At 37.3% G+C, this 23,728-nt stretch overlaps 4 protein-coding genes across 4 annotated transcripts; 3 read left to right on the top strand and 1 right to left on the bottom strand.

Moving 5' to 3' along the window:
* Nucleotides 1-1,418: 1,418 nt before the first annotated feature.
* Nucleotides 1,419-13,236, top strand: Cbr-zyx-1 (the record flags this gene model as incomplete). Its single annotated transcript, XM_002630992.2, has 10 exons — nt 1,419-1,463; nt 2,088-2,372; nt 2,415-2,498; nt 2,546-2,883; nt 3,287-3,572; nt 7,232-7,439; nt 11,380-11,549; nt 11,676-11,854; nt 12,129-12,276; nt 13,147-13,236. 10 exons carry the CDS (start codon nt 1,419-1,421, stop codon nt 13,234-13,236), a joined length of 1,833 nt encoding a protein of 610 aa, XP_002631038.2.
* Nucleotides 13,237-15,716: 2,480 nt separating this feature from the next.
* CBG02795 lies at nt 15,717-17,422 on the top strand (the record flags this gene model as incomplete). The annotated part of the gene is made up of 4 exons (XM_002630991.1): nt 15,717-15,883; nt 16,163-16,532; nt 16,673-16,813; nt 17,291-17,422. 4 exons carry the CDS (start codon nt 15,717-15,719, stop codon nt 17,420-17,422), a joined length of 810 nt encoding a protein of 269 aa, XP_002631037.1.
* A 1,976-nt stretch (nt 17,423-19,398) lies between these two features.
* CBG25602 lies at nt 19,399-21,469 on the top strand (the record flags this gene model as incomplete). Its single annotated transcript, XM_045242418.1, has 2 exons — nt 19,399-19,490; nt 21,454-21,469. 2 exons carry the CDS (start codon nt 19,399-19,401, stop codon nt 21,467-21,469), a joined length of 108 nt encoding a protein of 35 aa, XP_045098138.1.
* Nucleotides 21,470-22,543: 1,074 nt separating this feature from the next.
* CBG02793 lies at nt 22,544-23,402 on the bottom strand (the record flags this gene model as incomplete). The annotated part of the gene is made up of 3 exons (XM_045242419.1): nt 22,544-22,612; nt 22,676-23,299; nt 23,346-23,402. 3 exons carry the CDS (start codon nt 23,400-23,402, stop codon nt 22,544-22,546), a joined length of 750 nt encoding a protein of 249 aa, XP_045092205.1.
* Between the last annotated feature and the right edge of the window lie 326 nt (nt 23,403-23,728).

The following is a 23,728-nucleotide window of genomic DNA, read 5'->3' on the forward strand; positions in this document are numbered from 1 at the left end:
TCTTCATCATCATCTTCCTTTTTACCTCGGGGAAAAGAGGGCAGAAGAGTTTCTGGCAGTAAGTCGGAAAACACGTAGTTCCGTTTTTCTCTCTGTATGTTTTTGTTTCTTTTTTTCTCGAATTCCAGACTTTTTTTGTTATTTTTTTTTGTTCATGGGAATCTTCCTCGAAAATGAAGAAGACACACCTCTTCGTTCAATTTCATGTTTCATCAAAAGGGAGAAACTGCCCCAATAAAATTTTTGTGCAAAGGAAAAGAAGAAGAAGGTACACTATACCAAACATAAAACCACAGGCGTTTTTTCTCTTTTTTTCTGAATTTTCCAATGCTTTATCGTTGTTTGCAATGCGTTCAGAGAGGAAATGCCGCATTAGGCGGACTTTATATTTTACGGTTAGGTTGGAAAATAACTTTAAGATACTTGTTAGAGATTTTTAGGAATTAGAAATTTTTTTCAAGATTAGTTCCGATGAAGAATACTGTAACTTATAAACAACTGTCGAATTTTTGAAAATAGCAAAATCGAAAAAAAAATTGTAAAAAGTAGAAAAAACTGCCAAAATTGATTGATTGCTCACTAAAGTCAGAATTTAGGAAAAACAATTATTTTCAAAGTATTTTTTTTTATTGTTTTTCTTTAATTTTCAAAGACTGAAACAACTTGAAGATCCCCAACCCCTCAAATTTCTTGGTCCCCAGAAATCTGATCCACGTGGCATTCAATTTTTTTTCAAAAACATTTTCATGCACAGATGCTGTGATCTCTTCTTCTTTTTTTTTTCTTCTTCCACCCATCCATATCATCAATCGCCAATTTCTTTTCTTCATCCCAAATCGCTTATCCCTCTCGTTGTCGCCATTCCGCTGGCACCGGGAGCCTCGTCTTTTTTTGTAATCTCCTTCTCCCTCCCTCTTTTCCTGCCATCAGTCGAATTTTGTGAGCCAAAGTGTAAAATGGGCTCCCGGTGGGGAGAATCGAAACACTGTGTCGATTCGAGAGATCGCAGACAATCAGCAAGGTTCAGTGTCATGCCACAGCCTCTTCCTGGGAACCCATCTCTATCTCTTTTCCATTGAAGAAGAGTCTCTAAACATACTAAACTTCTATTCAGTCGACTCCTCGTCCCACGACTCAGGTCTTCTCCTAATATGAGTTACCTCTCTCCTCTTCCTCATTATTCCAGTCCAAGGTATACATCGTTTTTAATGAAAATTGACACCTTTTCTGTTGTTTGTTCGCTCCTCTCATTGTTGTTAAATTTTGACTCGAGTTCTTCCATCTTTTGTTTTCAAATGTGTTGTTCTATGTGATGGATGAAAACTGGTGTAGAACTTTTCTTCATGATGTTATTTCAGCTTGGGACGTGCTCGCTCTTACAGCACTCTTCCTCGTTCGTACGACGACTCGGCTGATCTATGGGACCCCCGCCTCCGCCTCCACCACCCCCTCTACTCCCATCCGTAAGTTTCAAAAATGGATTATAAAACCAATTTCTTAATAGATGGAATTGAGAAGGGTTTGCTCAAATTTCAGATAATTTTCTATTTTGGGGTCATGAAACAATTAGAACTTGTCCGCTTAGTCTGAAACTTTGTACGAATAAAATACAGAAAAAAGCTTCGTCTTTTTCGTTGATAATCTTTCCGTAGAATTCATCAGAATGATATCACGGAAACAACTCCAAAGATCAAAATGAAGACATCATTATTCGTCGAATATTTTACCAAAGACATACTTACTGTTAAACCTGTAATACATATAAGGGACCTCACTGTCAAGTATGATTTAATTTATCTTGGCTCCAATGCAAGATATCAAAAATATGTCAACTAACAAAATACTTCTGATATGATTATTAAAAATTTATCAGTTGACAGATTTTTTATATCTTTCATGGGAAACGAGATAATTGAGCTCAAAACACGTATGGGGTAGGCTTCTATTAGAGCAAATACGTTATACAAAACTTTCGTCAACTAGAAAAATGAAGTTCTTTCCTTGCGTAGTGAACAGCCAAGTCCTAACTTCCATTTAAAATTGCAAATTCTGTTTTCCCGTACCTATGACCAGCAAATATGTTGCAGGGAGAGATCGTACCATCTCGCAAATGGAAGACAGAGAATGCACCACGACGTAACAACAATCCCCCACCTGCGCCGCCCAAGCCCACCCGTCCCACAGTGGACGCTCAGGCACTACAGCACGCTGCCGCTCGTCTGCGCAAGACCGGCTACAACGAACCGATTCGAAGTGACATCGAGAATCTATCCGATGGACGAGTGGACCGATCGGATCAACGAGTGCCTGACGGAGATCGGACGTACCGCGCGCAGCTCCAACAATTGGCTGAGCCGAAAACCAGAGCAGAGGTTTTATTGGAAATTTGAAAGTTACAATACAATTGTTTTCAGATTCCTGCTCCGCCCACTTATTCCAACCAATCTCGTCCGCTCAGCGACTTTCATCGAGACCCCGTGGCGTTAAGCCAATTTCAAGTAAATTTCCGAAATATTTCTAGATCCATTAAAATCGTTATTTCCAGACATCTCGAGAGGCTCTTCTCGCACCAAACTCTTCTCCAACTTCTCATTATAGTCCCATCAATAAATTCTCATCATCCACATTAACTCAATATGCAAACAAGTCTCCATCTCCACCATCATCAGTTCTTGATGATGTTACTTATGTCTCTCCGTATTCTTCTAAACACTCATATCCTACAAACTTCCGAAGCTATCACAAAGACGACGACTACTTTACAAACAACACGGCAACCACGGCTACATCAACGGGAATGAACCACTTCAATGATAATAACAATTCGAATAAATATGGAAACAAAGAAACCGTACTACAATGGTCAGAACCTTACGAACCCAGGTAAGAAGATGGGGAGAGTTTTGAAGCTCTTTATTGGGCGGTTTCTTGGACTCTTACTGAAAAATTTCATGTTCAGAACTTCTTTGCGAAATTTTTTGCGTTTTTGAGTTCTTCAAAAACAAACCGTTGAGCATACCTGCCAAGTTCAGACTTTCACATGCTCTCAAATTAAATGTTATTTTTGGGATTTAATACAAATTTAGCCGAACGAATGGGACCATTTTTAGATCATTTTGAATTTTTCTCTACCATGTTGGATTTTCTAAGCCATTTCGGGATTTTTTAGGTCATTTTTGGATTTCCTAGGCTAATTGGGGTTTCTCGGCCATTTTGGTTTTTCTAGGCTATTTAGGATTTTCTAGGCCGGTTCAAATTTTCTATTGGATCATCAAATTGTTTCCAGCAAATTCCGCCGCTCCCAATCCCCAATCCGCAATGCTCGTGAAATGATCCATGAATATTCCACAACGAACTATGTCACTGAAGTTGAGCAACCACCTCCACCACCACCAATCGACTTCTATCAACAGAAGGCTCAAGCCAGAAACTTTGTTCAAAACTCCCTGGCTCGTCAACTCCGTGACGAAGGACTGACCGAGTCGCAAAAAGCGGCGAATCGCAATCAGACAAGTGCTCTGAGCGCTTCTTCATCATCTACACTTCCATTTGATGTGTCGCGTATTGTCAAGGTTTGTTGTTTTTCTGATGCTTTTGTAGTATGTATTCTCCTTTCGATTTGAAAAGAAAATGTGGGGGCTTCTGGAGTGGATAGAGACTCTTCAATCAAATCGAGATGAGTCCGTCTGCTTCATCCCCTTCCATTCAATTCAGATAGAAGTGGAAGAGGGGCATATACGGGAAAGGGAAGAGAGTGGGTCTTGATTGATGAGAGACGTTTATTTTGGCATAAGAGGTGGATGGAATTGTTCATCGGTTCAGATGATCAACGATTAGTTGTTAGCTTTCTGAAAAAAGTTTGAGGATAACCAAGTTTAGACAACGTAACAGATCTCAAGTTCTGAAAAAAATGCGGTTTTTAGAATCTCATGATATTAGCGACCCCTTTGAAAAAACCTCGAAAACAGGCTACAGTATGATCCGTAAAACAGTGGTTTTTTTGGCATCAGAAATTCCACGAGTCTTCGAGTTTCCATCTGATTCTTGGGCTTCTATTCCTATGAGGTCATATCCTTCATTTTTCCTGATTTATGGCTCGGAGCTGTCTCAGAATAGAGTTGAGTTGAGCGTGGTTTTAGATTTTATGGGATACCCAATTTTTTGCGGTTTCCTTTCGAGCTGTTTTTTTTTTCGAGAAACCTCTCTGTTGAGTTTCCAAAAAAGTCTGCTAACAATAATCGAAAATTGTAGGTAGCATTTTAATTTTTTTACGGTTTCTCAAAAATATTATATCAGCAGAAATAATCCGGAGAACCTGGCATAGAAGGTCCCAATAGCTTTCAACTTTGAGCTAATTTATTTCATTTTCCGTAAAAGATATCGAAAAGTTGTCAATTGATAAATTGTTTATCATAATATCGCAAACATTTTAATAGTTGACACATTTTTGATATCTCGCAAAGGAGCCAAGAAAAATTGTCTCAATCTTGACAGTGTGAGCGCCCATCTATTCATCTATTACAGGTTGTTTCTATCACAAGTCTATTTATAGCCAACTTTGTCTAAAACTTATTTTGTGAACTAAGAATGTTTAGACCACCTTTCAATTTTATAATCTCCGAATTTTAATTAGAACACCTAAAATCAAGCTTAAAAAACATTCTTCTTCGACATTTAGCCCACTCGAAAATCCCTCAGTGCTCCAGAATATTCCAGGAGATTATCAAACAAATTTCATGCATCTGGTCTCAATACGTTTTCCAATCTTTTCCAAATTTTCCGGTTGAATACCTCTCTGTCGTCGTGTTTTCCGTAGTTTCTCTATATCCTCTTCTCTTCTTTTTTCAATTGCCAATGTCCGGTTCCCTCTCTTTCTATCCTGCTCCAATTTCGCTTCGTTTTCGAATTGAAAAAAAACATTGAAATGCATACACATTCTTCTTTTCGACACTTTCTTCTGGTCCTGAAAAACTTACTTCGTTTTCCATCGTCTGCTTCTTCTCCATATTTCCCCTTTTATTCCGGGTCAGAAGCATGGAATCGATTGTTGTTTCTTTTCTCCTGGAGAAGAAGGGGCACTCTTAACTTTTGCTCCTACACTCCTTCTTCCTTCTGTTGTTGTTGTTGTTCTCCTTTTCCATGTTATTTCCACACCAACATAATTATGCAAAGATGCTCCACCACCACAAGCTTCTTTTTTTTCTTTGAATTGTTTCTTCTCTCTTTTTGGTCCCTGAGAATTGGTAGTGACTGATGTTGTACACTAGATACAAAAAAATTTCAAAAAACGTTGCAAAGTTTTTTTGAGTTGAAAGAGAAGCGAGAGGACGAGCAAGTGCGGGGACGAAATTTGAGAAGGTGCTAGTTTTTTTCCAAGTTGTCAATCATTTGTGAAGAAGTACACTTTTTTTGTTTTGAAAATACGAAAAATTTTGAAGAATCACCTGTTGTGGGACAGCAGTATTTGCAAAGTTGTGCACTTGAAAATTGAAAATCGGCATCAAATTATAGTTTTCTATGGCAGTGAGCTCAATCTAGATTCTGAAGGTGTGGTTAGGAAATTTTAAAAATTCTAAATCTATTTTTCTGTTATTTTTCTCCCAAACAAGTCGAAAAAATCAAAATTTTTGATAGTGAATTGACTGGAAACGTATAGGAATTTAGAAAATAAAACTGAAAAAAATAAACATATTTTTAGGAAACTGTAGTTATTGTTGCGGCATCTTCGGTCGCGAATTCGGAAATTTGTGGTTTTAAAACCACAAAACTCAAATTATAGGTGTTTCAAAACGTTCACTAAATTTCAAACTGGACGAATCCGAGCCTTCCCACTGAAAGATCAGAGATACTGTACTTCACAACTTTCAAATTTTCAAACTTTTTGGGCTCGTTCTAAAATGTTCCCCATAGTCTCTCATAAAAATCATGACGTTTCCCCATTTTTTCCAGCATTGTCGAATGCATATGTCGTTCTCCAACAATGCTTCATCTCCATTCTTTCCCCCATCCTTTTCATTTTTTGCCCCCGTCGTTCTTCTTTTTCTTCTTCTTGTTCTTTCTTTTTTGTTTCCTTCACTATCCAATTTATGTTTTTGTTTCTTTTCGGAGGCTCCCTTTCGGTTTTCTTTCGATTTCATTTTTATCGGTCTCAGAAGCCAAAAAACATGATGGGAGCCCCAATCCGAGAATTGGTTTTCTCCCAAAAATGAGAAGAATAATGATGGAAAGAAGGAAAAAAAAGAAATTTGAAAATTAATCATACTCGGCTCTCCTTCTTTGTCATATCCACCAGGGATCTTATTTTTTATACCAAAAAGGACCAACTGATACTAATTTGGTGTCTCTCTCTCCATCCTTCTAGGAAGCGCTCTCCCCGGAGCTCACGTCAAAATTCCCTTCCCCAAAAGTCCTTTTTTTCTTCTTCTTCTTCCTTTTTTGTCTATTTTTGGCAGAGAAAAACCGCATGAAAACTTGGAAGGATTTCTTCTTAGTGCTCAGTGAGCACCAAAAGTTTTCCGAGTCGAAATTTAGGTTGAAACTGAAACGGGAGAAAGAGAAGAAGGGGAAAAGATGGCTCGACGTGATTGTGAAGTTTTTTGAAGAAGAAGGGAAAAATGAATGTCTGGAGGAGGAATTGAAATTTTAAAAAAAGTAGAAATGGTAAAAATGAAAAATGAAGTCTAAATGAGTTTTGAATTACTTGAATTACTTAGAAATCACATTGGCAGTATCCGAAATTTTCTAAAAAACCATATTGCTTTGTTGCATGAAAAATTTCTTCAAATCTTTTCTGAGATTTGTTGTCGTAGACAGAACCATGGTCGTCGGCCTGCGGCTCAGCTTCAACTAATCAGACTTTCCAATTTTCTTGCAAATAATTCGGTGGGTACAAAACTTTTGGGGTCATTGGGATACATAGCAATTTAGTGGTACAAAATACTCAATTCGAGGGTACAAAAAATCTGAAAAAAATCCGAATTTTGTATCCCTTAATCACTTTAGCCCCTTGTACACTCAAATTGTTGTACCCTCCAAATAATGTGCCAAGATTTCAGTTTCAACTGATCAGACTGTATAGTTTTCAGACTTTCAAACATAAAATACCGAATTCCAAAAGTCTTCAGATTCTGTCTTTAGGTACTGTATACTTCTTTCCCCCGTTGCTTACCCATGTTTTTAAATAATACTTTTCAAATACAGTCCCTTAATCAAAAATCTTCTAAATTTTCAGGACTCGTACAACGGTGATGAGGTGGATCATCTGGTACACCAGATGAGAACAAAGCTCAATCAGGACATATTATCTTCATCGTCTTCCCCAAGCCTCGTACAGTATCCACGCCGCCAGAATCCATCCGACGACCTTCGATCGTCCGTGGCCAATTATTCAACAACGACAACTGCCTCAACCACATCAACTCGCAAAATCATGAATATCAGTGAGTTTTTCTTTTTCATCTCTCTTTCTTCTTTCTTTCTTCTTCTTATTTCTTCTGGAGAGTGACTTCCGATCGGTTCGTTACATATTCATTGTGTTTTGACTATTGATTCCAAAAAAAAGTCTATTTTGGAAGGAGGATCAACGATGCACTCTGAATATTTGTATACTTTAGAGAAAATGAAAAAAAGAGAAAACAAAAAATGTTTTTGTTGTTTTGAGAATCTCTTCTTTTCTCTCCCAACCCGGTGACTGACGTAGGAGTGGAGGTCCCGGGAGGGAGTGAAGAAGAGATATGACACGTGGTATTTTGAAGTTGGGTGTGGTCCTTCTTTTCGGAATGAAAAATGACTTTTTCCTTCTGACTGGACTTTTCGAAAGTGAATTTGTTGTGTGATAGAATTCAGTTTTTTTTTCAAAATTTCAAAAATATTTATTTGATCCCTTATCCCCTTCTAAACCAAATTTGCTCTCGTGTTCATTCTCATCAGTAAGACGTTTTGGAGGATCTAGAAGATTCTAGAAAGTCCCTGGAGACGTGGTGCGGTTGGTTTTTCTGACGATGTGCGAATTATGACATCGTGGAGCAGTCTTGGTGTTCTGGATGACGACGCGGCCGTCACGAGGAATATAGAAAAACGGAAAAAGATGAAAAGATGAATTGGGTTATGAACTCTTGGTTGGACCATGTTCGAACGTTTTCATCAAGATCTGTTATATTCTACAAAATACTCGAATTTCTCACTTGAATCTAGGTCACATTGACCATTCAAAATTATCGATTACGTGACAAAGTCCAGATGATTGCTCCTACAACTCACAACAAGAACAAAGATTGAGATCAAATCTTTCGTGCCATCGACACCTGTCTGAAGTTCATGAAAACTAGATCCCATTTTATATCATCTTTTTATTAGTCGGATCGGATTCGAAGATAAAGTTGAAGTAGGAGGAACTCCTGACTCTGATACGAATCTTGTTTCATTTCTTGTCTAATTGAACTGAGAGCTTATCGAATATATTTCTATTTCTTAATGACTTCCGATTCACTTTTTCTAGGCCACTCAGAAATGATAGTCTCCACTAATGAAAATTCTTAATTTGAGATTCCGTTTGGAATAACACCTATTTACCGTATTTTCTACGTGCACTTTGAGCTCAATTAACTCAGTTCCTATAAGTGATATCTAAAACATGTCAACTGATAAAATATTGCTGACATAATGATAAGTAATTTATCAAATAAAAGTTTTTGATATCCTTGACAGGACCGAGATAATTGAGCTCAAAGTGCACCTATAGGGCTGTTTATAATGAAAATACGGTAAATATAAGAGAGTTTGTTTTTCAATAGAGGGATAGACTACAAAAATTTTTGGATGAAAAATATGATTTTGGGATTTCTAGGTTATTGAAAAACAAAAAGAAAGATATTCTGAATTGTGTGATCCTTGAAATTATGAGCTTCCGAATTCCCACCATTTCAATGTTTTGACAATTTTGCAAACTTTGGGATAACCTGAAACCTCACCAATGTCCACTCAGTTTTCCTGTAACGAAAAGAGATCCTCGTGTAACTTTATCTCCACTGGAAATTTTTTTTTTCCTAAAAGTTCTGCATCGCCCACTCGACGCAGGTGGTCAAACAGTCATTCCGACAATCACCAATCTCATTTAAAATCAATAACAATTTGTGGGTATCCCTTTTCTTGGGGTTTTTTCCTCCTCCTCTCTCACTTTTTCTTTATCTGTCCCACTATCTTTCTAAATCTCATCCCTCCAAAAACTCCCACCAGCACAACCTATGGAAAGACAAATAGTGTTGAACCGAAAATAAATGACACCCAAGAGCACACCGAAGTGATCAGGAAGAGAGAGAGAGAGAGAGAGAGAGAGAGAGAGAGAGAGAGAGAGCAAGAGACAACAGTTGCTCAGAGAGACTACGGTTATTTTCTCTGAGCTCTGTGCCTCTTTGCTCTTTTTCTGGAGAAGAAGGCCGCGCCCTCCTACTCGTTTTTGTCTTCCTTCTTCTTCCACTCTTCTTCGCGTTTTTCTTTCGTTTTTTGCTTGTTTCCTTCAGCTTCTGTTGTCCATCCATCCTCTATCAGAAGCTCCTTCTCCTTCGTCTTCTTCTTCTTCTTCGGTGGGCGGCGCTTCAACTCCTATCCATTCTTGGAAGCCACGCCTCCTTGTCCTTCTCACTCTTCCATTTCTTGGTTTTTCTTTTTTTCTCCATCGTCTTCTGATTCTTTGGGGACTTTTAGATTTCTAAAAATCTCCAATTTTTTCCAGATAAATCTATAAGCAATGGCAGATCAGGAAGGTTTGTTATCATTTTATTCCGTGCCTTTTTTGGAATTTCGGGATTTTTCACTCCAAAAATTAGTTTCCCTGAAGAGCCACTTGGTCTCTAATGATTCCTTCCCTATAATAAATATTTGCAATATTTACAACTCCACTAATCCCAAGTTTACACTTTCAATTTTCGCCCGCCACCACAGAAATTTCATGACACAGGAAGAACAAACCCCGGGGCAATAATAAACATTTTCGGGTGAAACATCACATGCGTCACCCAGTTTTCTGAAAAAAGACAAAGCATCACAGAAACATAAAAGGAAGCGTTGAAGGGGATACGGTAGTTCTAGGGATGTTGAGTCACGTGTCATTGTGCACTTTTTGAGACTTTTGGGAAACAGCGAGGAAAACATCAAAAGGGCTGGATGGGGACTTTTACTACAGCGTATTACATCTTAAAACAAAAAAGAAGCCAGATATAAAAATCTGTGTCCCATGAACTGAAATTTCGAATTAGCGCCAAATTCGAAGTTTTAAAAACTGTGCTCTAATAGAAGCCCACCCTACAGATGCACTTTGAACTCAATTATCTCGGTTCCTATGAGAGATATCAAAAAGTTGTCAACTGATAAAATATGGTGATTGTATGATAAATACATTGTCAGTTAACAACGTTTTTATATCTTTAACAGGAATCGAGATAAAATTTGACGGGTTGCGTGAGGTTTTGATGAAACACGGTAACATAACCTTTTTTTGTGATGGTCTTCAAATTCTACTTTGTGCAAATTCAGGATTTAAAAAAACTCCAGAAATACACTAAAAGAAGAATTTTCCTATTTCTATCTTATTGTTAATTCCCATATTCCTGTCACTTTTCCTTGAGACAGGTGTTTTATGTTATGAAATCCGAGTGGTTCCACCCTACCAAAATTGCAACAACATAGGAAACATTTCGAAAACCTGTCTGGTTTTTTTTTGTCTAATTCTCGAATTTTGAATCCTGGGAATACGGTAGATCTACTCCCTTTTTCTGATGGTGACTCCACCTACCTCATTAAATACACTAGGGTGGACTTCTAGTAGAGCAAATACGGTAGACGTTTTCCTTTTAACTATTTTATCCGATTTTTTTGTCATAATAAAGCTTTGAATTCTAGATCCGAAAAAATTGAAGCTTCGGAATCTGGTATTAATGAAGATCATGAAACCTTTTGCTTAGTGTCCATTTCAAAACTTAGCTTCCAAGAATGCCACTCATAGAACCCATCAGTTTCTAATTTCACTCAGTTTCTATCACAGAATCAAACACCAGAATCATGGGAAAATACTCAAAATTCCAGACAAATTCATTTCTTGTTTTTTCTCCTCGTATCACCTATTTGTTCTGAAAACAACTATAACAAGAAAGCAACAACTCCAATTACTAAACTACATGTGATCCCCCTCTCACCCCAGTGTTTTTTCCTCTCTTTTTTTTTCGAAAAAATAACCCATTCAATTTATAGGCAATTCTAGATCATAAAACCACCACACACCAGTCTGGCAAAAAATAAAAACAAGAAAATAGAAGGAGGAAGAAGAAGCAAGAATAGAAAAACTCGAAAAATCCAAACACCCCCAACAACAATACAAAGTTTCAGATATTTGCGTTGGTTGCGGTAAAGAGATCACTGGTGATCAGCCAGGATGCAATGCCATGAATCAGATCTTCCACGTGGATTGCTTCAAATGTGGTCAGTGCTCGAAGACTCTTGCAGGAGCATCATTCTACAATATCGACGATAAGCCAACGTGCGAATCTTGCTATCAGGTAAGAACTTTGAGCCTTTAGATATGCCAAATGTACTCAATCTTGCCCTCCGTCGCACGAGAAACGAGAGCAAGAATAGTTGGTCCCTTGAGAACTCCTGGAAACCAAAAAGAGCACTTTTTACAGAACTCGTTGGAAAAGTGTACTGCGTGCAGCCGACCGATCAGTGACAAACTTTTGAGAGCATGTGGAGGAGTGTACCATGTCAACTGTTTTGTGTGCTACTCGTGCAAAAAATCCCTTGATGGAATTCCATTCACTCTTGATAAGGATAACAATGTGCACTGTGTGCCATGCTTCCATGAGTGAGTTTTCGAAAAAGAAATAGCGAGGAAACGGAAAACGAGAACTTTGAAGAAAAAATATCAGAGATATTTGGACTCTGGCGATCAGAATATCTTTGATTCCATTTCTTCAAGTTTCTGAAGGTTTTTGACGTCCAACGATCCAGAAAATCTTATTTTGTGGTTTAATTGAAAAAATCTGATTTTGTGGTTTAATTGAAAAAATCTGAATTTTGATTATTGGTCAAAGTCAAGTAGTCAATGCCAACCCAATCTTGAAAATTCTAATTTTCAGCAAATTCGCGCCTCGCTGTGCCATGTGTAGTAAACCAATCGTGCCACAGGATGGTGAGAAAGAATCGGTTCGTGTCGTAGCCATGGATAAATCCTTCCACGTCGACTGCTACAAATGTGAGGATTGTGGAATGCAATTGTCATCAAAGGTGAAAAAAAGAAAGAATTGAGGAATCATTCGGCTTTATGAGAGAAGAAAAACTGGTCGAGTCTGTAATTGTTTGAGAGAGGAAGAAGAGAAGTAATTGTTACTGAAATTGGTCGGCCGGAAAAATGTGATATTAGAATGGGAAAAAGTAATAGATGCAGAAGGTAATCGTCGGTCCAGAAGTGGTTATGAGGGAGAATTTTAAGCGAAGGATTGCGTAGAAATTGGATTGGCGACGACGAACAATGAAGGGGCATTTTGGGTTGCAAAATTCGAAAATCACAATTTCTAGATTTGAGCAACACGTTTCAATGAGTATCTTGGATTCAAAAACAGCTAATATAGCAGATTTGTAGATTTTCAGCAGTTTTAGATGAATTGGGATCAGAATTTGAATTCATATCAAGCATAGGGTTCGAAAAGGCTTGTTCAGAAATCGCGCCCCAGATAACTTTTAGGTCAGACAAAACTTTATGACTTCAAAGTAGCGTTCCAGTTAGTACGATGTCTGAAATTGTATAGCAGAATTCCAAGTTTTTCAAACATTCTGAGAATAACGGACTGATTCAAAAACTACGATAGAAAGAAATTCTGTTGACAAAATAAAGAAATATTTTCAATAGACCGGCAGTCAAGCATTTTAACTTTTTATCAGATTATCTCAGCTCCTATAAGACCTAGCCAATAAAAATTCTACAATAAAATCACAGAAATATAATCAATGTTCAACAAGGTCTGAGAATTGATTTCAAAAAAACAAGTAAATCAGAAAGTGGTGTTTTGGGTTCTGTTTTTATGGATCCCACCTCCTGAGAAAAATTTCTAAACATCACTATTTTATTACAGTAGTCATAATCTTATAACATTTCAGCTGGAAGGACAAGGATGCTATCCTATTGATAACCATCTTCTCTGCAAGACCTGTAATGGAAATCGTCTCCGCGTCGTCAACTCTGCGTAGATATTTCCATTTGATTCTTTCCCCAACTTTCCACGAACTGCCATCTGTCTTTTTCTTTTTCTTCGATTTTCATGTCCTTCTTCTTTATCTTTTCCGCCTTTTTCACGCCGTCGGTGCCCCATTCCATCCCCGCTTCGTCCCAAATGATAGTTTTCTGAAGTACGTAGACCGTTTCTTTTTCATTGCTCGCCATCTTTTTTACTGTAAAAAATTACACACCCAGTTTACACACTTGCTTGTACTTTTCATAATTTTCTCCGTGGATTGATTGATTTACATTAAATTTTTATGATTTTTTATGAAAACAATAATTAAACAAGAGCCTTTCATTTATTTTTCATTGTTTAATTTTCAAAAAATGCGTCTTCTATTCCTTAATTTTTGGATGCCAATTCTAAGCTATTGTTGGGTAATTGATCCAGAAGTTTCGGATCCTTATATGTAGGCCAATTTTTTCAGGAAGAGTGCATTTTCACAAAATGCAAACCATTCTGGAACAACAAGTGCACTCCACCGGATGATTTGGAAAAACACGGAGGCCATACGGAAGTTTGTGAGGGATACTATGGATTCGACACCTTTGCTGCAAAGAACGGAAGCATCAAATCGATCCATCTAGCCACGTGGTTGCTCCAAGAGCATCTAAGATCTCAGATAGCTTACTAGAGAAATAAGAGAATAAATTTGATTGTTTTTTGCCTTTTTCGACAATTTGTGCGTCATCACATCTTAAAATTGAATTTCAAACTTTGCTTTGTTTATTGGCTTCAGAGGGAAAAGGATGTCGAAAGTGATGGGAAACAAGTCTTGGCCACGGCCGGCCGCAGCATTTTGAATAGGCTATTTATGGGTTAGGTAGAATAGGGCGGATTGCCGCCCTTGTGGTTTTTGTATCGCTGAGCATATTTTTTTTTTGAAAGAACGGACTAATAGGTACACGGCAATCTACCCATAGCCTGCCCCGGCCGTGATTTGCCCACCCTTGAGGAGAAGTGGAAAGGGAAGATTGTCAGTTACGAAAAAAGACTCATTGGAAAAAATTAAGGCTCTTTTCTAGCTTAGAAGTCCCAAAAAAATTAGTGGTCCAAAAAAATTAGAGGTCCGAAATTTTTAAACACACAGATACTGTTTTGCCGAAGTTTTCCTCATATGTAAGTTCGGGTTCATAAGCAAGACGCAAGAGAAATGGAGCTAAATCTGTTAAGAACAGTCACATCATCATATAATCTTAAGACTCCAAACTCAAATTTCTTACTTTTTTTTTTAGACCGTTCAAATTCCTGTACATTATTCCAACATCTGAGCGTTTTTCAAATTTCACACCTCGATTTTTTTTAGGACCTCTAAACTTTTTTGGGACCTCTAATTTTTTTTTCAAAAATCTAAACTCAGCATTTCCCATCATAATGGCAATATTTGATAACCTTTTAATCAACATTGTATATTTACTTTGAGGGTAGTAAAAAAACAAAACTTCCGATCAAAGCAGTTCAAAACATCCACCATTAATCATATGTTGTTTCCGCCTGTTTGGGGAGGCAACTTGATTTTTATAATGAGTCAAAAATTAAATCTTCAAATACTTTTAATTGTTTCTTCACATACATTCACAATTTTCTACTTGGCGCATTCCTTATTTCCTTAAGTCTATTTACCTCTATCAGTTTCAGCTTTTTCAGTTCCTTTCAACCATCAAGATGAAAATGTATGGTATGTTTGTGTGTGCTCATTTCTGAGTTTCAGACCAAACAACCAACTGTGTTCCTAATAGTTTTTTCAAATTCGGGAAGATCAAAACTTCTGAATTCAAAAATTCAATGTTGCACCTATTATCAAACTGTAAAACAGTACAATTTCTGTCTCTCCAAAGTATGTTCATATTAAGTTCAAGCGTGTTTCTGTTGCCCTCTTGCAAACTGCTTTTCCAGCCCCAAGAGAGTCTCCTTTTTTTCAGAATAATGCGATAAAAAACTAGAGATTGCTCGGAGGCAAGAGACGCAGAGAAAAAGGTTATCAGCACGGTTCAAATGTGAAAAAGGGGTTGGGAAAGTAATCAACACGGGGCCGATGAAGCACAAAACGAGGGGAGGGGAGAAATTTCGAGAGATAAGAATAGGGGAGTGAGAAGAATTTATATTTGAGCATCTCTCTTCTTAATTTCGTGACTTTTTCGTCAGCTGAATTCTTCTGAAAACAGAAAAGCCGAACAATTTTTTAGTTTCAGGCATCTATCTGAAATCCAATCGATATCGACACATAAATGATTTTTGGAAAGAAAACATCGTTAGGGAATGTGTTTTATGACGTACAATGTGAGTGCAAACTATCATGTTTCTAGTTTGGTTCGATGAGAAAAACACGTGCCTGAATGACATCAGCTTTCTTTTCTAGGTTACTCATTGCTCTTTTTTTGATTGACTTTTCAATTTTTAGACCCCTGATAAACTTAGAATTAGAGTTTCCTCCTTCCTCACTTTCCAATGAATTGCCTATCGGTTCCAGGTGTGGAGCAAGAGAAAAAGAAGAGCCGATCTATACTTCGTCAACTATCTCAACTATCCAGAAGATCAATAGATTCCTTGTCATCAACACTGTCGTCTCCAAGAACGCCAAGTCCAAGGGCCACATTTTCGGATTATCCAAATCCGTAAGTTTCAATAAATTTCCGTGTGTATCTCTAGTGAGCCATCAGCTTATTGATGCTTAAGATTTTTGTTGACTTATTCAGCAAATTGAGATAGTGCTCCAAAATTTCAGCACTCATTTAGGAATGTGTGTCCGTTTTCATATAGTCAGCAGTTTTGTAAAATATTCGAAAAAAAATGTTTCGCAACTGTTCGAAAATTTTTGAGCAATAAAACTTTCACATGGCATCATTGTCTGTGGTGCCTCCGGTGGTAATCTTAGAGTATTTCCAAATTTTCAGATGTGAGCTAATTCTTCTCTCTGCTCTCCAAGCCCATGTAATCTCTGGAGATGACATGAGAAACTGTGCAACCGAAATCCAATCCCTGACACTTTCCGAAAAGCAGAAACTTGTCAATTTCTTTAAATCTGATGGTGACGCCGCTGGAATTCTGGAGAACAACGCTTTTAAGGCATTCAACTGCCCGAATTTAACATCAGATCTTCTCAACGAAGAAGGAACCGAGGTTTTGGAACAACTTTGGTTAAAACTCAACAATCTGGTCATTCCATCACTTCAATCAATGTGTTTCCCGTTGAATGAAATTGATGCGTCATTTGATGTTCAGACTTTCATATTGACTGCCTTCCGTGACAGAGTTCTAGCAAAGGTAATTAAACAGTTTTTATTGCGTTTTCGTGTTGTGCTCTGCTTCTATTCCTGGTCAATAGTTATCATCAGAGAGGGCATTGATGTCAGAGAATCAAAAACTGCAATGAAATAAAAAGTTAATGGAGGTGTCTATTTCAGCTGTTGCAAGATGTTGACCAAGAATTGCCGCAATTAAAATCGATTCTGCTGACGATTCTCGTAGAAACAAATGAGGTTCCAATGACGTTGAAAACGAAAATTGACATTTGTTTGGGAAAGAGTCCAAGCTCTTCGAATAATGTAAGTTGATAATATGAAGGAGTTGGGATGTAAGCAAAAAAACCGAAATTTTTTTTCAAGAGCTTTAACCCCCGATAAAAATAGATGTCTGGAGATTCAGTTATAAAAATACGTCTTCGTAACATTTAATTATTTTACCTGACGGCGACCCGAATCCTGGAATTCTGAATTTGTGATTTTTCAAGCACTTCTCGAAGATGTCTCTAGATCACCATGATTTTGATCGATGGTTCTTCTGAGTCCTCAAAAATTAACTAGCTCCTCTTTCGTTTTCATGTCATTCTGTGACATTTCTGGTGTGTCATAGTTGATTCAACGCGAGTTCGAATCACGAGATGACTACAGTCACAAAAACAGAATATTCTAAGTTGAATTCTAAAAGCTTGAGACCTCGAAATACCAAAAAATTCGTATTCAAATCTCCGATTCACCCCCCCCCCCCCCATATTCACAATTTTAACCAAGTCATATTTTCAGGTGAAGTCTCGCTACCAGAAGAAAACTCGCTCAAAAACCGATTCCTGCCTTTCAAGTAAACGAAAATCCGTCTCCTGGATCGACGATATGCATGATCCGAATTCCCGAAAATCGTCTACTTTCTGTTCATAGTGCTACTAATTTTTTTTATTTCAATTTCCCTTATTTTCCTTTAAATTCCAGCATAATTACACTTTGATTCGAATTGGGTTCTAACAAGGTTTAGGTTGCTTTGTTGTTCTTATACATTTTTGAAACTATATTCGCAAAAATAAACACATGTACAGTCTTTGATTTGTGTACGAAACAATATTACTTCCGATGATTGAGTGAAGACGGTTCACATGAAAATTCGTTGATTGATAAGAAACAGCTTTTAATGAGTTCAGAGTAGTGTCCATCCAGTAAGCACAATATTTCCAGGACAAACTTTTCCATTTCAAAAATTGATGGTCAATTCATTTAACTAAGTCTATTTGTTTATCATTTTGTACAAGATGTTTTTATTTGGAAATGGGATTAAAATCAAGTGGGAGCACGGAAGTATCAGCAGAATTAGGGAGAGACTGTGTCATGGGAAAACGGAAGTTACGAAATTTATATGGTGACTTTGTACTAGGGAGGAGGGCAACTATGTGGATATTTCTGTGCTTTCTGACACACTAATTCATTTCATTAACATTTGTCAACATGTTTCGGCAAAATGAAGACTACAAGGAGAAAATGAGTGTATCATAATACAAAAAAAACAAGGCGAATTATAGCCAGGGATTAGTGTTCGGTTCGTAAATAGTTAGAAAAAATGGTAAAGAATGCTAAACGCATTTTAAGAAGAGTTAAGAAACAAAGACATTGAAGGAACCGAAAATTAAGATTCTACAATTTATTGTTAGATAAGAAAAGGGAAGTTCTAAGAATTTCGAAGTTAATAAAAAGCTCAAAGTTTTAAACAAAAAAGGATATAAAATTGAATAGTGCAGCTGACGAGACTTGAAAAGTGCGGTTCACAGTTGATTGTCGATAGGAGCCCATCTTCGAAGTTCAAAACTTGAAAATCGCCATTTTAAATCTGGAACTTATCCCGATTTTTTCGGTAGAGCAGAGCAGTGCTTCTGGATAGTTTTTAACCTCAAAATAGCTTCTCAATTAACCGTAAAATCTGTATTAGAAGGGCCCCTGAAATTGAAGAGCCCTCTAATTGAACTGCCCCCCCCCCCCTACAGACCAAATTTTTAAATTTGACAATATAGTTGTTTTTTAATAAATTATGATGGATGTTATGTAGAAAAACGAATATTTCATTGAAAATCCATCACCGAAAGTTCTCGGCGACCCCACGAAAAATGAAAAAAAATAAAACCGGCCCTTCTAATACAGGTTTTACGGTCCTCGTCCACATAACATGTTTTCTGAGTAATTCTTTTAGCTGAAACTAGCTCCTCAGTTTATGCCATATCAAAAAATCTGGTAATTAACTTTGAATATCCATTTTTGTAAATCAACTTTTGAAATGTTCTAATCCTGAAACATACCTAAACTGCTAATAAAACTCCTTATCAATTGTTTTCTCAATAATTAATTCTAGTATTTTAAAAATTCTGAATCACAGTTCCGCAATTCCTCAATCTCTACTACATATTTTCCGTATTGACTTTGATGCGAGAGTTTAGTTTTGTTTGGTTTTCTGTATGTAGAAAACAATAAAAAATCATATCAGTAGCAACTTCCTAAAATTGACTATTTTCGGTCCCTTTTTACGACTTCCGACACGAATTCCATGTGTTTATTGATATTTTATTTTGTGCATTATCAAGAAACTTCTAAATTTAGTCATGATTGTTTTTTTTTTGTCTGTCTGGAATTGTCTTATGATTCTTGTTCTCTTCACCTACACGACAAATCAACACTTCCTTCCCTCCGAAGCAAAACTTTAAAAATAAATGGTCACGTGCGCTATGATGAAGAATGTTCATTGCATCTGAAACAGTGTACTTTTGGCCAAGTTGTTTGAAGAATGAAAAGCAGACTCATGGCACTCAATCAAAAAAGTTATAAAAAGAGAAAGAGCTGATAAGGAAAGGCAGAGAGATTGTGTCTGTGTGACGTACATGGTCCACGGAACTATGAAGGGAGGTAGCGGGGTGACGGAGAGGGATCGGTTCCTGGTTCCGGGAGGCACCAAATTACGACTGGTGTTTCGGTAGGGTCTGTGTTAAGATGGAAATTGAAAGCAAAATGGTTGATAGGATGGTCCGAAGCTTACCCGGGTGTCGCCGGCAATTTTGGAGGTTGGTCAGATTCCGGGTAGAACCGCTACTAAAGCCGACCAAACTCCGACAAACCAATGACATGGTTCCAACCCAGTAGTATTTCAATTTTCATCTTCCGACCAAAAACTGATCATGGCCCGCAGCCGTTTTTGGGCAAGCCGTTTTTGGGCAAGTTCCGACCAGAACCTGCCCAATATTCGGCCAACAGCCGAACCCCGCCTGACCTGCTGACCAGAAGTAATAAGCCGACCGCCGAGTACGTTGATACTTCATGAAAAATGATATCCAGATGTTACTATTAGGACCCGGTTGCTTTCTCGCATTTCATAGTTTTGAAGAAATTCGTAACTCATACTCCTGGTTTTAAGATAATATACAAACGTCTTGTTATAAGCTTTTCCCTGGTAATCCAAAATTTTAATTTGTCGTTTCTGACCCTGTTTGATCTCATCTTGTCATCTTTTCTGAAAATCATAAGAGCAAACATTAAAAAAAAGGAGTGCCACAGTCAAACAACGAAAACCAATGAGAATTATAGTCTGGGATTAGTGCTCGGTTCGTAAATATTTTGGGAAATTGTTTAGATGCTGTTTGAAAAATGATAAACACATTTCAAGACAAATCATGCTTTATTGGGAACAATGGAATTGTGGTAATCGAAAATCGAGATAACCAATTTTAAGATAAGGACGCTGAGAATAGGTCATCTATTTTTGGAGGGACTATTTTTAGGGAAATTTGACTATTAGAGTCAGGTTCCCTTGTTTTCTGAATCTCTCAATCACTGTAACGGGGATTCAAGGTAGATAAAAGTTTCAAAATTGTTGTATTTAAAAGAACTAAATAGTTCAGAGCCAAAGACCACATGTCAAACTTGATTCTTTTGAACTCTTCGTTCCTGTACATCGACATCAAAGTTTTTATACGAAACTTGGAAAGGTGCATAATCTTTTTCATAATCCTCTCACAATCAGACACTTTTCAAAGTTTTTCTGAATTTTTCTGAAATTCTCCAATCCTTCCAACTCGTCTCTTCCCGCGCTTTTGGTTTTTCGTTTCCTTTTTTCTTCCTTCGATCGTCAATAACTTTCCTTTTCTTGACAATAAAAACTTTCGATAAAACCAAATTTCCTCGGTACTCAGTAGGTTCATTTCGGGGTCGTAAACCATCTCCGGATTCGTAAAACAAATTTTAATTTATACTGATAAGAGACGAAGAGAAAAGAGTCGTTGGAAAAAGTTTATCAATAAAAGTCAGAAAAATATTTATTAAAGGGGGTCATGTGATTGAATTTGTGGAGACCAAAAGTTCAGAAAAGATCTTTCGATAGCCTTGACCTTTCCTAGATACTGAAAAAAGTAAACGTCAATATCGTGTCATTTTTAAAAAATAATGCCATTAAAATCGACATGTTTGTTAACAATAAGTACTGTAAAAACTGTAAGCGCCTTGAAAAATCTCTCCATTTTCGAAGGTGCGATTTATTTTAGTTTTAGAAAATCTGAATAAAATATTTTCAGCCACACATTTGAAGCATTTTTCGATGTTCTTCAATGTGGCCTTCTTCTGATTCTAGCTACCGTAATCCTCGTTCTCACCACTATCCATTTTTGTCAAACCCGACCGCCCGAGTTGACATTGAGTAGGCCTAGTGTGAGTTGAGAGGGGGGGGGGGGGGTTACTATAGATCATTTTGGAAAATCGCAGAGTTTCGAATACTATGTGCTGAAAGGAGAAACATCACGAAATGGGAACTCTAGAAGTACTACAACGGGGACAGGGACAACCGGAACAACTTCAGATTGGACAGGAACTACTGGAACTGGAACAACGGGAATGGAAAGTACTGGGACTGGAGTCGAAACCCGAACAGAAACCAAATCAGGAATTAGTGTTATTGCTATGTGAATAAATTGTTTTTTCTTCGGAAGTTTTATTTATTTCCCTCATATCTAAAATTCTTGAACTTTTGAGCTTTAGGGAAAAAGAAAAGGATTACTGTAGGGTAATAATATTCGAAAATGAAATAGACTACTGTAGGAGGAAATATCGGAAAAACAAAAGGATTACAATGGATTACTGTATTGGAAAGATATTTAGAAATCAAACGATTACTGTAGGAGAAAGTATTCGAGATTTGAAAGGATTACTGTATGGAAAATATTCAAAAATGAAATGGACTACTGTAAAAACATTCGACAACGAATTTTTTTTGTTTACAGTTGGGGAAAAAGCGAATATGAGCTTTTAAGCCATTAAAATTGGTAATCAAAAATTATCTTTCATGTTTTCAGAACATGACTATTTCTGGACAATGTATTTTCCAAAATTTCTGGCTGACGACTCTCAAAATTCAAAAAAAAAACAGTAAATGAAAAATTTTATTCTCAAAGTCTTTCTTTAGAAGCAGGTACAAGCAATCCAGATGAATGGCTATCCGTATTCATACTTTTTGACTCATTCTCACTTTTCGAAGCCTTTTTCGGTTTCTTGTACACCGATCCGCCCTTATCCATTGCCTCCAACACTTTTCTTCTCAATTTTGGAGTTCGTCCCTTGTCTTTGTAGTAGATATGCGTCTGAATTTTAATGAATTTGAGATTTTGAAATATATGTATATAGGATATATAGGATAATATCTCACTTCTGGATCCGAGAGCTTGAATTGGCGGAGCTTTCTATTTTTGAAATAGCTTATAAGAGTGGAAATGAAAGTGAGAAGAGAGACGACAAAAAGAACACTAGTCGAGTAGACAGTTATGATACAGACTCGGTTTTTATCTGGAAAATCAGGTTCTAATCTTGTAGTTCGAAAAGATAAATACCGGATTTAAAATCAGCTTTTGATGAAATCGGTAAAAGAAAAATAAACAAAATTAATAAAATATTCATTTTCTGGAAATGAAAAAGACATTCAAAAATAACATGTCTTAAAAATTCATTCTACTTCCACGAAGAAAAAACACCATAAGTTCACTTTTTCTATTCCAACCACCACGAGAATGCCTCGGCACAAGTGTCATCTGGATTGATTTGGATCGATCCAAAAGTCTGAAATTTTTTGATTTTTTGTTTTCTGGTTTTTCAGAAAAGAAAAATCTTAATTTTCTTTACCCGATAATACTGAACCAACTGGTTCAACGAGAAGTGTTTGCGAACGATCGGATATCCACAATCGACAAAGTAATGAACTTCTCCGTTGGAACCAGAAGAGCGAACGGGATAATGACGGTGTTTCTTGGTGGTGGTATAGTAGACGAGCATCAGTGGAAGACCTGGAGTCAAGTTATCAATGCATGCTCCAGGTTCAGAGAGATGGTAGAGAGCGAATTCTCCACGACGAGTCACATGAGTCTCAGCATCAGCAGAACTTTGAACACCTATGTAGGCTGAATAAGAAGTGTTGTCGGATTTGACGTTGTTCTCCAGAGACTCTGTAGTGATTGGAGCAGAAGTGGCAGTTGATCCTTCAGTTGGTGGACCCATCATTTCGTATGCATGGCTATCCTCAGCCAGTGGTTGCTGTCTCTTCTCCTTCTTTCTTTTCTCCTTCGATCCTCCTATCTTCCCTTCCTTCACTTTCAGCTTTTCCAACTTGGCTGTCAGCTTCTCAGCGACTTGTTGCTCCTTGCTTGGAGATGGAAGATTCACGTATTGATTCTCAACTGGTTTCCGACCATATGCGCACTGGCATCCGTGCTTACAGCAAACCAATTCAGCATCTGACTTCTGGTTCTTCTGAATAAACTCCCCAATCTTTACTAATCTTCTACATGTTACTCACAGGGTTCAGAGTCTCATAGATACTATTATAAGGAGTTTTTGATGTCTCGTCTGCCATTACTCGAAGGCTTTGTTATTACTGTCGCTTTGAAAATCTTTAACAATAACTTTTAGTTTTCGGTGTTTTTTTATAATGAATGATTTTTCGTGAGGTTTACGCTGTATATTATTGTGTTGTTTTATCAATTTGCTTTTAAATGTTTGACCCAAATATCGAAAAATCTTCAGAATATTACGAAACTAGTAACCCAGAAAACTAAATTTGAAAAACCGCCTAAAAGTAGACGGCGTACGCAACTGCTATAATCGACGCCACATTGCGTCCGCAGAGAAAACTTCGCAGCGATTCATGACAGTCGTCTGAAAAAGAAGCATCGTTTATCG

Source organism: Caenorhabditis briggsae (genome assembly GCF_000004555.2).
Source record: "Caenorhabditis briggsae complete genome, chrII, whole genome shotgun sequence".
NCBI classification, from domain to species: Eukaryota; Metazoa; Nematoda; class Chromadorea; order Rhabditida; family Rhabditidae; genus Caenorhabditis; species Caenorhabditis briggsae.